At 56.1% G+C, this 11,960-nt stretch overlaps 2 protein-coding genes across 3 annotated transcripts in view; both read right to left on the bottom strand.

Moving 5' to 3' along the window:
• HNF4A (hepatocyte nuclear factor 4 alpha) overlaps window positions 1-5,076 on the bottom strand; it is a 35,155-nt gene extending 30,079 nt beyond the window's left edge. For both annotated transcript variants that reach the window (XM_077187369.1, XM_077187370.1), the window contains exon 1: window positions 4,844-5,076. In XM_077187369.1, the coding sequence (XP_077043484.1) occupies window positions 4,844-4,892 (49 nt within the window). In that variant the 5' untranslated portion in view covers window positions 4,893-5,076. The remainder of the gene's footprint in view (window positions 1-4,843) is intronic.
• A 1,873-nt stretch (window positions 5,077-6,949) lies between these two features.
• R3HDML (R3H domain containing like) lies at window positions 6,950-10,638 on the bottom strand. Its single transcript, XM_054644654.2, has 5 exons — window positions 10,378-10,638; window positions 9,051-9,169; window positions 8,393-8,525; window positions 7,184-7,299; window positions 6,950-7,082 (listed from the first exon to the last, which is right to left on the bottom strand). The coding sequence occupies exons 1-5, from the start codon at window positions 10,636-10,638 to the stop codon at window positions 6,950-6,952; spliced, it is 762 nt and encodes a 253-aa protein (XP_054500629.2).
• Window positions 10,639-11,960: the final 1,322 nt, after the last annotated feature.

The raw sequence follows: 11,960 nt of genomic DNA on the forward strand, positions 1-11,960 counted from the left end.
AACCAGAGCGTTGGGCCATGCCAGGAACATGAGTGTGTGTCTCTCCTTGTGTTTCCCACTTTCCCAGGAGTTATCACCTATAAAATCTCACACACACCCATGGCTGGGACAGGTTTCTGGTGCAGAGGCAGGTGAAAGGTGTCTGCTGGTCCCCACCACTGGTTGGTGGGTTTGGGTTCCCTGTGCTCAGTGACAGGAGATGAGCCACCCACCCTGACAGATGGATGAGCAAAGCTGCAGGGAAGGTCCTGCCCTGGAATTCTGGAGTGGAGTGAGCAAGGTCTGAGGTCTGTAGGGCTGTGATGAAAATTAGGCTGTCAAACCAACTTGGATGTGCAGAGAAGGAGAAGATGCTCTCAGAGCACCATCACGGAGGATATGGCTATGCCTGGTCACCCTCGATGGAGGCACACACTATCACCCACTCCTACTTCCAGTCCTCTTCCCAGCAGGAGCTGCCAGCAGCAGTTGTGCCCTCAGGGACACCTTGGTGCTGGAGGCTCAGAGGGCTTGAGCTCACAGTGATGGTCCCCATCTCTCTCTCAGCACCAGAGCTCCATTACTGTGGGGATGCAGCTGGAATCCCTCTGGTGACTGCAGGATTTTGGGATAGAAAATCTGGTCCAGCCTTGCAGAGCCAGAGTCTGTTTGCTCTTTGACTGCTGGTGCATTTTCACGCCCACTTTCTCTGCCCGATCTACTCCTCCCATCCCTTTGGTGCAGCATCCTGCACCTACTTTTATTTTTTGAGACATGTATTTCCTGAAGTGTCTTGCTGAGTAATCTCTGTTGATGCTCAGGCTGAAGCTTGGACAGGAGCTGTTCCTGGGAGGAATTGCTTGTGGGACCCAGCTTTGCTCAGAGGCCCCAGTGCCTCTGCCCAGGACAGGAGAGCAGAGCCCTCAGCCCCGGGTTCACCCTACATCCCCTACCTTGAAATTCACCTTCCGTGAAAATTCTGCAACATTTGCCATTTCCACATACATTTCTGCCAGGAACCTTGTTTGCTTGAATATTTGAGGAAAGCAAACAGAGAAGGAGCCTGAACACAAACAGTCATGGATGTTTTTTTGCAGTCTCTGTCCTGTTCTAACCCCAAGCCTGCCAGCAGAGATACTTGCAGGCATCCCCTGATGTACCCCTTGGCTCTGCCCTGTGTCCCACTGCTGGCCCTGGTCCTGCTCCAAATACTGCTGTATGTAAAAGAAGCTCACCCAGCCCTTGCTGTCTATGGGACCACCATCACTCACCACCCCTTTGCACTCTTGCTAAGTAAACATTTTTTAATGCCATTTAAGAAATGGCAGCAGATGACTAACAGAGTATGACTGGCAGACCTACATCTGCCCTGCTGAGCTCAGAACATTTCTCAAGCACTTCTCAGGCACTTCCTGAGCCTCTTGCTGCTCACCTTCCAGAGCTGGAGCTCATTTCCTGCTGACAGCAGCCCTCTGGGCTCACTCCCCCTATAAAAATACCATTGTGTTTCAAGCAAAGCTGAAATGCTGCTGGCCCCATAAATGTCTGGAATGAGGTGGGAGAAGTCACAGCCCTGTGGGCAAGTGCAGACACCCTGTGACACTGAGCAGCATCCCCAGCTCTTCCCCAAGGAAACCTTCACCAAGCACCAGCAAACAGCTCTTGGGAGCAGTCCAAGGTGCTAACACAGTGATTGTCCCTTTTGCATCCCAGCAAATATCTGTGCTTATTCCTGGCTGCACCAATATCCTGCTCAGGCACTGGAAAGTGCTGACTTTGCCAGCACCAGTGTTACAGCCACCCCAACATCCAGCAGGGATGGCCAGAGTGGGGAAAAGGAAGGGGGCTGTGCCAGGTGTCCTAAGAGCCATCAGTCCCTGATGGCTGCCAGGCCTTGGACACAGAGACCAAGGACTAAACAGAGGTATTAAAGAGCAGCTGAGGAGGAAAAGCTCAGTTCAGGTCATATCTAGAGGAAACCTGTAAAAATTTCAATGCATCCAAGGCTGAAGGCTCCCCTGGAGGACCCAGGTGTGCCTCCATCAGGCATGCCAGCTCCATGGCCTGTCCTGCTGAGGGCTGGGAGCTGCTGGCTGCCAGGGCATCGCTATGGGCACAGCTGGAGCTCAGCACCACCACTGATGAGTGAGCTCCCCCACTGCTTTGCAAGGGAATAAACTTCCCAGTGACCCTGGGAAGGGTTTGGCCACCACTTTGCCATCTGCAGGATGGTGCATCGCAGCTGCTGTGCCTGCTCTGCTGCCCAGCCCCAGCCCAACCCTACAGAGATGCCAGGGAAGCCAGGCACTGCCCAGTCCCCATCCCACCAAGCCTTCCTCAGCTCTGTTTGGATAACTTTTTCACCCATTTTATTTATGAGGACTCCCCTCCTTCTGCCAACACTCTGAGTTTCCTCTCACTTTAGTCTGGGAGGCCCATCTTGCTTTTTTATTCTCATTATTTCTCTCTCCCCCTTGCCTGGCCCCAGGCTTGCAGCAGGTGCTGGCCAGAGCCTGCTTTTGTTGGGCCACGGGAGCAGATGGGGAGAGCAGCCACAGGTGGGATGGGCAGTGATTCCTCCCCAGCCACCCCACAGCACCTGGCTCTGCCTGCACTTGCCCTGCACTCAGCACGTGGCTCAGTTACTGACTCTCAGACTGAAAAGCTAAAACAAAAACAACTTTAAAAATCATAACTAATAAAAATTATTTTTAAAAAAATTCAGGAGAAAATTACTGTCAGAAATGTTTACCTGCCTGTGTTTAAGGTCACTGATGTGCCAGGGCTGGCAAGTGGCTGCTCACATTAGAGCCAGCTGCAAGTGGGCAGAATAACTTCATCCTAAGTGATTAAAGAGTTTGTTCAGCTCCTCCTGTTGCATGTGTCAGGAGGACAGGTTGCTCACTGCAGAAATGAGGTTGGCTTTGCACCCTGGGGCAAAGCTGGATGCAGGCACCCTGGATGTGGGGACAGCCACACTTGGCCACCCTGCACCACCAGGTCTCCCAGGCTGGTGGGAACATCCCTTGAACCTCCCCTTCTGCAAATGAGCTGCAGGTCAGTCCCTGGGAGCTGGGTGGATCAGGAGCCATCTCCCACCAGCAGCAGGGGCTTCAGCCTGGGGGATGCTCAGCACTGGCTCCTCCTGGGCCAGTTCCCACTCCAGGATCCCACCCTCTGCCCATCTCAGAGGAATCAGTCCTTCCTTTCACCAGCTCACATGTGTCCTTCACCACATGGCTCCTTGCACTTTGTCCAAGCAGCACCAGCTGACACAAAGACACAGCCTGCACTAAACAGACCAAAACCTGGACAGTTTTCTGGGCATTTTCCTGCTGCTGGTTCCTGCAGCTCAGAGGCAGGAGTGAACAGAGCTCCTCCAGAGACCTGGCTCCTGCAGGCTGGGGATGCACAGCTGGATAAAAGCAGGCTAAAACTCAGCATTCTGTAACTGCTTGATCACAACTGCCTGCTCCAGTGACACTACAGCAGATCCTATATAATTCTACACATTTCCATTGCCATAGACCATGGACCCACCAAAATGCTGACATGGCCTGTGTCTGGCCATGGCTCACTGTGGGGTGATGTTACCTGAAATAAAATGATCTGCAGGGCACTAAAGTGCTGGGGGCTGGGGCAAGGAGGCACATGGCAGCATGAATGCCACAACAGAGGTGGGTTAGGGCTGGAGGTCACACACCTGTGAGAGGCTGCAGGTCTGGATCAAGGGAAGCAACCATCTAAAGTGAGACCATGAGCAAAGTGCAAGAAGCTGGTCTGGGAGTCCCACAAGCCCTCCTGGGGCCTGGGTTTGCACACAGAGTACCTGGAAGGTGGGCTGAGCAGGGGCTGCACACTTGTAAAAGAGAAGAGGAGCAGGATATGAAAAATAGAACGAGGAAAGCAAGGTGGTTTGGTGGGGAGCCCCATGGAGTGTGATGGAAAGCCAGAGGAAGCGATGGAGAGCCCTTGAGAGTGATGGAGAGCCATGAGGATCTGATGGAGAACCTCTTAACTGTGAGATCTCAACTGCTGGGATCTCACTGCACAGACAGGCCATGCCCAGGGAACAGGGTTCCCAGAACCCATGGGACCAATCCAGCTGTGTGGGGATGCTGCCACACAGGCACAGTTGTCCCATCCTGAGGATAACCATGGGCTGATGTCAGCCCAGGCAAGGGCGCCTGTCCCCAGGGGTCCACGTGCATTTGTTGGCAGCTGGCATCTGTCACAGCCAAGGAGCACAACATGGGGCTGCTCCAGGCTGGTGCCCACTGCACCACCCTGGGAGCACAGACACAGGCCTGGCAGGCATCTCGCTGTGGCCAGGTGACTAGGCAGCATTGTGCCACCTGATGCTGTGCCCTGCAGAGGCTGGAGGCTGCTGCTTGTCCAGGCACTCCACTCCCTGCTGGGAAAGCTGCCCAGCCGTAACGCCGGCCCTCGGCGGGAGCACGGCGCTGGCAGGTGCCCGCTGTGCCCACTCACAGCCCGGGCATGCCACGGGCCACCTGCAGCCTGTGTGTCCTAGGGCAGCACTTCACCTCCTCTAAATGCTGCCACTTCTGCTGTGATCCCAGCAGCAGCAGCAGCAGCAGCCCCTCTGCCAGCACGTGGGGCCGCTCTGCTCCCTCAGGCACGTGCCTTCCTCTTTGGGTCAAGCAGAGTGAAAGAGAGAAAACGCACATAGAGGATTTACATCACATCCAAATCAGCCAGAACCCTTCTCCTGCCTCCACCTCCAGCCTTGCCTGAGGCGGGGGGAGCACGGTGGGGCTGGGGGCTGCTGCTGGCCGCTGCCAGCCCTGCTCCCCGAGCGACGCCAGGCCGGCAGCGCGGGCGCTGGGAACGCTGTACTCACCATATGGAGCCTCCATCTTAGCGCTTAGCTGGGTGCCTACATTGACCATGTCTCGCCGGCTACCGCTATGGGGACTTGGGGCGAAAACCAGAGGAAGTAGAGGAATAAAAAAGAAATGTAAATAAATAAATAAAAAATGTCTCTCACTAAGGAACTAGGTGAAGGCAGGAGGGAGCGCGGAGAGGCAGGGCGAGGAAACCTGCCTCTCCTGTTATCTTATTGATTCGCTTAATCAGGGCTAATGTGGGTGGAGATGTTAAATAGTAACCAAGCTCTTATGGAAACCAATCTGCAAGGTGCCGTTGCTGTAGCTATAGTAACTGCTGCCAAGCTAGAAACTCAAACACGGCTTTTACTGGACTCTTTTGGGGCTCCTGCTTGCAGATGGTGTCAAGGCCGGGGCAGCCGCCGGGCTGGGGTTCACCCCTGGCCACGGGGAGTGGGGGCAGCCACATCCAGCTCTGCAGTGCCCCAGGCGCTGCTGGGTTTTGTGCCATCATCTGCCCGAGGTGGGAAAACCAGGTCTGAGCCTGTGTACTGCAAAGGGAAAACACAGCCTGGGGGGCCAGGGGCTGTGGGACAAGTGTAGGGACTGGCAAGGGCACAGCAGAGCCTGGCTGAGGCACAAGAGGCAAAATGCCCAGGCCACGAGTTGGAGCTTGTCTGCCTGGTGCCAAACCAGAGAGGTTGCTTGGGGATGCTGTGGTGGATGCAGGGTGATAGCCTGAGCACAGGATGCTTGCAGCTCCTCCCTGTCTCTCTCTGTTCCCCAAATCACAGGTGCCACAGCCACTTATGGTTATCTGTGCTCCTTCTGGGACTGCTGCATCCAGGACTTCATGGTAGCAGATGTGCAGATGGGCTCCCCATGAGGCTGTGGCAGCCCCTGTGCCACTGGGGGCTCCATGTCAGGAGCAGTCTGGGCTGGCAGGGGCTGTGCTGAGGCCAGCAGGGCCATGTGCAACAAGTGTTGCTGAGAGGACACCAAGTACCTGGGGAATCCAGAGCTGAAGCTGAAAAAATGATTATCCATCAGCAAAGAGCCTTCCGTATCTCCTGTACATCTCAGGAAGAGACCAGGCTGGAGGAGGCACAGAGAGGTACTTCCCAGTCTCAGGATCCCCCCCAACACCTCAGCTATTGAAAGCCTGCAGCCCTCAGAGGCCAAATTAAGGATATCTGCTCTTCTGGAATGGAAAAGCACATCCCAAGGGAGCATGCAGTGGGGAGAGCGCTGCTGGATGCAGAGGGCTGCAGCACAGGAATCCACAGCTGGATGCTCAAATCCAAGAACTTGTAATTCAGGAACCCCTGAGTTTGCTGAGTGCTGAGAGGTTCTAGAGGAGGAGGGGATGTGGATATTGGGGTGCTCAGTGGCACGGGGGGAGAGGTAGAGCAGTGGGATGGTGTGGGACAGCATGGGCGGGACACTGAGTGTGTGGCCCTTCAGCGTCATCACCAGCCCGTGTCCCAGCAGTGCTGGCTTCTCCCACACGATGGAGCAAAGCGCCCAGGCATCTCCTGTGCCCGTAGCCCGTGGCCCCACCAAGGGCTTCTGCACCCCTTTTGCTGCTTACACCCCAAACCAGAGCAGAGTCACTGGCTCGGTGTTACCCCGAGGCTTCAGGCTGCGAGTGAGGGAGAACCAACACAAGCATGGGGGTCTCCAGGCTGCTTTATTGGGGGGCTCAGAGCTGGGGGCCCCACGGTCAGAGGGGCTGCTGTGAAGCGGGAGCATGCTCAGGGCTCCCCACTTATCCAGCTGCTCACCACGAGGGGAACATCTTGGAACACTTACACCAGCCTTAGCACCGAGGGGAAAACCCCCTGAGTCTGCAGAGCAGGGACCATGCCAGCCAGCCCCACTCCCTCCATGCACCCCTACACCATCCCCATTTCAGAAAATAGGGACCTGAACTGCCTGTAGTTCCCCCAAAGTGGGAAGCAGCCAGACAGCACTGCTGGAGATGTGTGTTAGAAAAGCATTTTCCTACGTGGCATTAGGATGAAGCAGGTGGGACAGCCAGGCTGCTGGGGGGGTCAGTGTTATAAATAATTCTTGTTCGCCCCATCTCCATTGCCAGGGCTCCTCCTGGGGCTGCAGCCCTAGAACCAGCTGACTTGGTTGGATTTGACTCCGCTGAAGCACATGTTGTTGGAGCAGCCCCCGCCGTAGCTGGGGGGGCAGGCCGAGCACGGCCGCCCCACCTTGTAGGGCGCTTCTCCCAGCCAGTTGCCCCTAAAAGGAGAGGAGAGCATCACCTCTGAGCATCATCATCCCACTGGTGACACTGCTGGGGGGAGGGAGGATGGCACAGGGGGGCTCTCCCAGTCACTTACTTGATGGCATAGTTGCAGACCAGGAGGATGGCGTGACGCCACGTGCTGCCCCACACCCGCACGTTGGCACAGGTGCCCAGGGCACAGCCCAGGCGGCTCGAGGTTGCCCACACCATCTGTGCCAGGACAGAGAACACACACTGTTGGTGTCCATCCACCCAGACATCCCACAGCTGATAGCCCCAGGATGCCAGCACAGGGCTCTGTCCCCTCAGGGAATTGCATCCCAGCTGCCCCAATCCCTTTGGCTGGATCCTGACCCATCACAGGCAGTGCTTTGTTACCAGAGAGTGACTTATTGCTCTCTCTCTCCTACCTGAACCTGCACTGCTCTACACAGGATTGCCTTGCCAAGCTCACATCCATGAGCAGCAGAGTCTGGGTCACTGCTCCAATTTACCCAAATTAGCTCCTAAACCTCACACTGAATCATGGCCAGCAGCTTACCCTGCGCACAGGGAGGTCAAGCAAAGACTAAAGCTCCTCCTAAAGCCTCTCCAGGTTAAATCTCTTCCATAAAAAGTGTATGTTGCCCTTTTGCAACTGAGAGCATCCCTGAGTATCCTCATGGATGAGCCACATGGGAATGAAGATGCTCAGGTAAAGGTTGGAGCCATGAAGAAGAGGTAATTAGGGGCTGACACAGCTCTGATGCCAGGCAGAGGAACAGAGGAGTTCTCCACCTTGTGCTAGCCCGGCTGTGTGGGGATGTGCCAGGGGATGAAGAGGTTGCATTCCCAGGGAGCCAGAAACAGCTGGGTGCTATGAAGCTGCTCCATCACAGAGAAGAGGATTCATGCTTGGCAAAAGTACAAAGCAGCTTTTTTTTTTTTTTTTTTTTTTTTTCTCTTCACCACCTTTAAGTTGCCAGAGGTGCAGTGAAGAAAGAAAGGCCAAAGGAGAGGGAAAAAAGCTTTTTAAAAAATTGAAACCTCCTTGTCAACTGGCCAGAAGGTCCCAGCTGCTCCTCCAGTGGGTTGTGAACCCCTGGGACCTTCCTGCAACAGCCCAAATGCTGGAAAAGCCCAGGGTGGGAGGGCATCTCTGGCATCCCTCCATCGCTGGCATCCCTGCCAGGGTTTGACCTGCCTGATCTGAAGCTAGAGCTGCCAGGGTTTGACCCTGGATCCCAGCTGCTGCTGGCAGAAGAGCTGTGAGCTGCACAAGGCCCCCCTTTGCATCTGGAGCCCGGGGGGCTGCAGTGCTCACCTGTGTGTAGTGGCTGCAGACAGAGCCGCTGCACTTGGAGGGGCAGCGGGGGTTGCACTCCCGGGGCTGGGGGAAGGAGTAGTGCTGCTTCTCCTGGTGCCAGGATTTCACCATGTCCAGGACAGAGCGGTACCTGCAACGGTGCTACAGCTAAGGTGGATCTCCTCCACATCAGGGGTCATGGGTGAAGGAAAGGAAGGGAAAGATCCACACTGAGGAAGTGGAGGAGAGAAATTATTTGGGGCCAGGGCTCATTGGGAACAAGCATTGATGGGAAAAGGGGGGGTAAGGACATCCTTGTGCCAAGCCCACTTGTGCTCGAGGCCAGAAAACCAGAGACACCTGAGCACTCAGCCACATGGAGGAGATCCAGGACCCATATCCCCCTGGTCTGGGTGCCTGGCAAAGAGGGGAATAATGGCAAACTTCCCAAATGAGCAGCAGGCACCTCTGCTTTCCTGTATTTACCCATCTGCAAGAGCTGGACCTTCCTCCTCCACCCTGGGGTCCTTGACGTGCCTCTCAGCTCTATCTCACTCCATGCAATGCCAGCTCAGAGCCCCTCTGCTCCTTGACTGAGGCACTGCTGCTGCTCCTCCTGCAGCACTGTGGGGTGTGGGGCTTTCCCAGGAGCTCAGTGTGCCTGCAGGGCACTCACCTGCCCGATTGGATGGAGAGGTTCTGTCCCACATACTTCATCAGCTCGGGGGGGCCGTGGTCCCACAGGCAGCGCGCAGCCCACGCCTCCGCTGCCCTGGCCAGCCGCTCATCCCACACCTGGCCAGGGAAAGGAAAAGGGCAGGCAGGAGTTTTGGATTCCCAGAGGAGGGAAGAGCTCCCTTGTGCTATGTGGGCTTTCTGAGCACCCCTGAATGTCCAAAAAACACTGACTCATGTATCAGGCTTGAGAACAGGCAGTCGAAGGAAGCACAGCAGCATTTCCAGGAGCCATGGACCTCCCCAGCTGCTGCCACAGCTCTGCCACACAGCATAGCAGAGCAGAGATGCCCTGGAGTGCTGCAAGCCCTGTGTGTGTGACTCCCTCCAGGAATGAGCTCCTGCACAAGGTGGAGCTGAGCACAGGGGTGAAACCCTGCAGCCCACACAGCTGTCCCAGGCCTCAGTGCAGCCCTGACCGGTGAGCACAGCTGGTTCCTTCATGCATTATTTAAAGCTCCCTCACCCATCCTGAACGCCTCTGGGGAGATGCCTGTGTGAGTTGCTTTGGAAGGCAGGAATTTAGGCCAAGCAAGAAGCAGTGCAGGATGCTCCTGGGCATGTCTGACCTGCCCTGGTACCCAGCAAGCTGGGCTGCTGTGTGCTTCTCCAAACCACATCCAGGGACCACCCAGCTGCTCCCTCAGAGCTGGTCCCCTTCCTGGGAGCAGAGCAGCATGTGGCACCTCCTGCCCTGAGGGTCCTGCCCTGTGTAGGCTGGAAATAGCTCCCCTTGGAGGACCCTTAGGGCTGGGTTAGAATTTCCAGGCAGGGTGGAGAGAACCTGGGGAAAGCTCTGCCCAGGGTGACCCTCATCTGGAGTTGCCCACCTGTCAAGGCTGTGCATCCCCTCCTTGACTCACTCCTGAACGTTTATTCTTCTGGGAGCTGTCACCCCTTGGAACACTCAAAAGGGACCCTGGAGATTGTGATGGGATCATCCCTCACAGATGCAATCAGGGGAAGCTCCTACCTGGGCTTTGGGTTGGGACCTGAGCTTTTCATGCTTGTAACCACCTCCCAGATGTCCCAGACACTGGCCCACAGATCCTAAGTCTGCCCTCATGGGGAAACATCTCTGTGCTGGGACTCCATGCCTCCTGCACAGAGGCTGCATGAGTCTGCTTAGCTCCTGGGACCCAAGAAATCCCCCAGGGCACGTGTTCAGCCAGGAACCTGACATCCCTCCTAGGCTGGGGCTCCCACATCAGAAGTGAGCCCCTTGATCCCACCAGAGCTGTGGACTACCCTGCCACAGCCCAACTCACCATGTATTCCATATTGGCAGCGGGGGGGGACACCTGTGCCCTCACTTGGTTGTGGTAGTCCAGAATGACACTCATGTCCTGGGGGGACAGGAATCTCTTCCGCCGGCCCCGCGGGACCCCCTCGCCCCGGAGCAGCCCCGCGGCCGCGCCCGCGGGCGGGGACAGCAGCTCGGTGGCGTTGGGCAGCAGCAGGGAGCTGGACAGCTGTGTCACCCAGCAGCCCAGGGCCGTGAGGTACAGGTGCAGGTGGAGCACGGCCATGCCAGCCCGCCCGCTGGGAACAGCCGGCAGATTTCTGCTCCTGCACGCAGATAAGCAAGGACAAGGGGGATTGCTGGTCCCTGCTGCTGGTGTGCAGATCTAGGAGAGAAAACAGCACAGGCACCACTCAGGATTGCAACCATTGCCCAAAATAAGGTGGAAACAAATTTTCCTTTTCCCTATTAATAATAGTAGTTTTTCTCTATTAAAATATTAATATTTAAAATTAATCTCTTTAATAACCTTATTTATCAGAGCAAACTCCCCAGGACTGTCAGGGATATGCCTGGGGAATTGATTTTCTTGTTTGTTTTTAAAAAAGATAAAATCAGTAGAAAGTCTCCCCTATTTTTTCACTTATGGCACGTACCTGTGGCACAGGGGATAGTTAGGAGTGTGCTGAGAGCCACTGCAGCTGCCTGCCCTGTAACTTCCCAGGAGTTTGGGTTGTTGAATAAATCCCCAGCACAAATAGAAACCTCACACAGATAAAGAAACTCACGGCAAGACTTAAAAGCATTGTCGAGTCGTTAGGATTTAGGTGGAAAAGAAAAATTGCCACTGCAAAAGCCGAGTATTTTATTTAAAAAAAACCAAAAAACGTAAAACGCTGGAATATCCCCTCATCCGCCAGCCGATGCACCTCCTAGCATCCCTGCCAGCCCTTCCCGGAGCAGCGGGAGGATGTTCCCCGAGCACGTACCGTGAGCGCTGCGCTGGGAGCGGCGGAGCCGGGCGGGATGGAGCTGCGGGATCGGGATCAGCCTGCGGGGCAGATGCGGGAGGCTCGGCTCAGCCCCGGCGGGCAGCCCGCTGCGGCCGCTGACGCACAAGCTGCATCCTAACTCTTCCCCCGGGGAACGTGCTGAAGTTTGGAAAGAGCCCTGCCAGGAGATTTATAGGCTGGTGAGTGCCTCGGCGCACACAGGCTCACGCAGGCACAGGAGCCCCGCACGGCGCCGGGGGGAGCGGGCAGAGCACGGCTCGATGGATGCCTCGGCGGGCGGAGGGGCTGCTCCTCGCTGCTGCCTGCGGGTTTGTTCAGGCTACCCACAGGAACAGGTTCCCAAAGTCATCTCTTTGCTGCTCTCCCCTAGCTGGGATCTTGCTGGAAGCAGCGGGCAGAGAAGCGAACCCAGGTCGGTGAGGGATGCACAGGGGGTTTTGCCCCGGTAAGGAAGCAGCAGAAGCCCCAGGGTCACCCCTCTTTGGTGCAAGCTTAGCAGATGGCAGAGATGTCCCTGGTGGCCACACACGTCCCTGGGCCAGCAGCTCTCCCCGTTATAGGTGAAGCCACTTGCTGGGCTGGGCGTCGCCACCTG

The sequence above is a fragment of the Agelaius phoeniceus genome, chromosome 17 (genome assembly GCF_051311805.1).
Source record: "Agelaius phoeniceus isolate bAgePho1 chromosome 17, bAgePho1.hap1, whole genome shotgun sequence".
NCBI classification, from domain to species: Eukaryota; Metazoa; Chordata; class Aves; order Passeriformes; family Icteridae; genus Agelaius; species Agelaius phoeniceus.

Coding starts and splice junctions, on each gene's coding strand:
- R3HDML (XM_054644654.2), bottom strand. CDS start 10,638: ATGGCCGTGCTCCACCTGCACCTGTACCTCACGGCCCTGGGCTGCTGG. Junction 8,526..9,050: donor CTCTCCATCCAATCGGGCAG/GTGAGTGCCCTG, acceptor GCACCGTTGCAG/GTACCGCTCTGTCCTGGACA. Junction 7,300..8,392: donor TCTGCAGCCACTACACACAG/GTGAGCACTGCA, acceptor GTCCTGGCACAG/ATGGTGTGGGCAACCTCGAG.